This window comes from Chlorella variabilis (assembly GCF_000147415.1).
Source record: "Chlorella variabilis unplaced genomic scaffold CHLNCscaffold_7, whole genome shotgun sequence".
Lineage (NCBI taxonomy): Eukaryota > Viridiplantae > Chlorophyta > Trebouxiophyceae > Chlorellales > Chlorellaceae > Chlorella > Chlorella variabilis.
Genome location: NW_005435081.1, coordinates 317,886 through 319,549, shown reverse-complemented (window position 1 = coordinate 319,549; position 1,664 = coordinate 317,886). Strand labels below are relative to the sequence as shown.

The 1,664-nt window shown below is 70.1% G+C and overlaps 1 protein-coding gene across 1 annotated transcript in view; it reads right to left on the bottom strand.

Annotated features, from left to right (window-relative positions):
- CHLNCDRAFT_144149 (hypothetical protein) overlaps nt 1–986 on the bottom strand; it is a gene marked incomplete at both ends in the record, with an annotated part of 1,951 nt that extends 965 nt beyond the window's left edge. The window contains 3 exons of the mRNA XM_005848566.1: nt 161–319; nt 574–733; nt 851–986. Coding sequence (XP_005848628.1) covers nt 161–319; nt 574–733; nt 851–986 — 455 coding nt within the window. The remainder of the gene's footprint in view (nt 1–160; nt 320–573; nt 734–850) is intronic.
- Nucleotides 987–1,664: the final 678 nt, after the last annotated feature.

Here is a 1,664-nt window from a genome sequence, read left to right as displayed (position 1 = left end):
CGGGCAGCAGGCGGGGGGCGATGGGCGGCTGGAACGCGCGCGGGCGGCTGCGCGTATCGGGAGCCGCGTGCTGGCCGCCGCCTGCTCCCCAGCAGCAAACAGACGGCAGGCAGGAAGGCAGGCAGGCTGGGGCAGGCAGACGGGGCGACACGCCACACACCTGAGCAGCGCGCCCCGCACGGCCCAGGCTGTGGAGAAAGCCATGCCGGCTGCGGCGTAGTAGGATGCTGCGGTGCCCGCGGGCGTGGCCATCGCCGCCAGCGCCTTGCGCCGCAGGTAGGCGACCGGCGGCTCGCGCAGGTGCAGCTCGCGGGGCAGGCTGGGGGAGGGAGGGAGGGAGGCAGGAAGGGGGCGCGGGAGGCTGGCCTCGGCGGGGATGATGGGGCAGCAGGCAGGCAGGCGCTGGCTGGCTGGCTGGCTGGCTGGCAGGTGCTGGATGGCGCTGGCTGGCTGGCGCTGGCCGTCTGGCTGGCTGACAGGCAGGCAGGTGTGCCGGGCGACGTCTGTGGCGCTTCCAGTTGTGTTTGCCGGCCGCCCGCGGCGCAGCCGGCGCCCAGCCGCTACCCGGCTCACCCTGCGTATCGTGCGCGGCAGATGTCGCAGTGCCGCGCGGCGTGCACCCCCTTGCGCTCGGCCACCGCGCCCATCCAGGCCGCCAGGCAGCGCTGGTGCACGCAGCGGGAGCTGCCGGAGCAGCGGCAGGGCGCCAGCAGCGCGCCGCCCTCCTCCACATCTGCACACAGCAGCCAGGCGGTTCACGAGTGGGTGAGGCATGCCGTTGCGCATCCGATAAGATTTGATACGCTGCGTGCCTGGCAGAATAGTACCAAAGCCAGGCAATTGAGCCCACCTGCTTCAAGCCAGCAGATGCGGCACTGCGGCGGCAGCACGTCCACCGCCGCAGCCTCGGGCACGGCTGCCACCGGCGACTGCCGCCTGCTGCCCCGCCCAGACCTGAGGCGTTGCGGCGGCCGTGCCGCCTGCATACCGCTGCTGGTTGGAGGCAAGAAGAGCGATCCTGTTGAGTTTGATGCTGGGCACTGCTCTCCCAGGCTGTCTGTGAGCGAACTTGGCAGGTACTCAGGTTATACAACGGATGGAGAACATTGTGGGGCCGATCAGGGAGCTCCTGCGATGTGAGCTGCCAATGGCCGGCGCCAGCGGGCGGACGGGTGGCCGACATTTTGAGCCCCACTACACCAGCCTTCCCCCACTCTCCTCTGGTGGCAGGTTGTGACAAATATCGTAGGGGCCGAGGTGCCTCTTAGCGGGCTGGCCACAAGGGCTTGCCCGCCAAGGCCGCCACCAGAGCGGGTCGCAATTGCGAGTGAAGGAATGAAATGCAAGCGAGGCAGGGAAGGCAGTGATCCGGCGCCGGAGGGCTTCAGCAGGGCAGGAGGAGCACGGGGCAAGTGGGAAGGCAGCAACAGTGGGGATGGGCGGGGGGGTAGGTGCGGTGTCGGGGCGCGCGCTGCCGGCGCTACAGCACACACAAACGCGTCGGCAGCGGCTCCAGCAGCGTGGCAGCAGAATGTAACAAGCCGAGGCGCCGGGGGGGAGGGGGGAAGGAAGGGCCGGTGAACCCACTCAGAGACGGGGAGACGTGCGGAGAAGAGGGGCACAGAGGCGCGCACACTCCCTCCGCAGCCAGGGGCGAGCAGCCT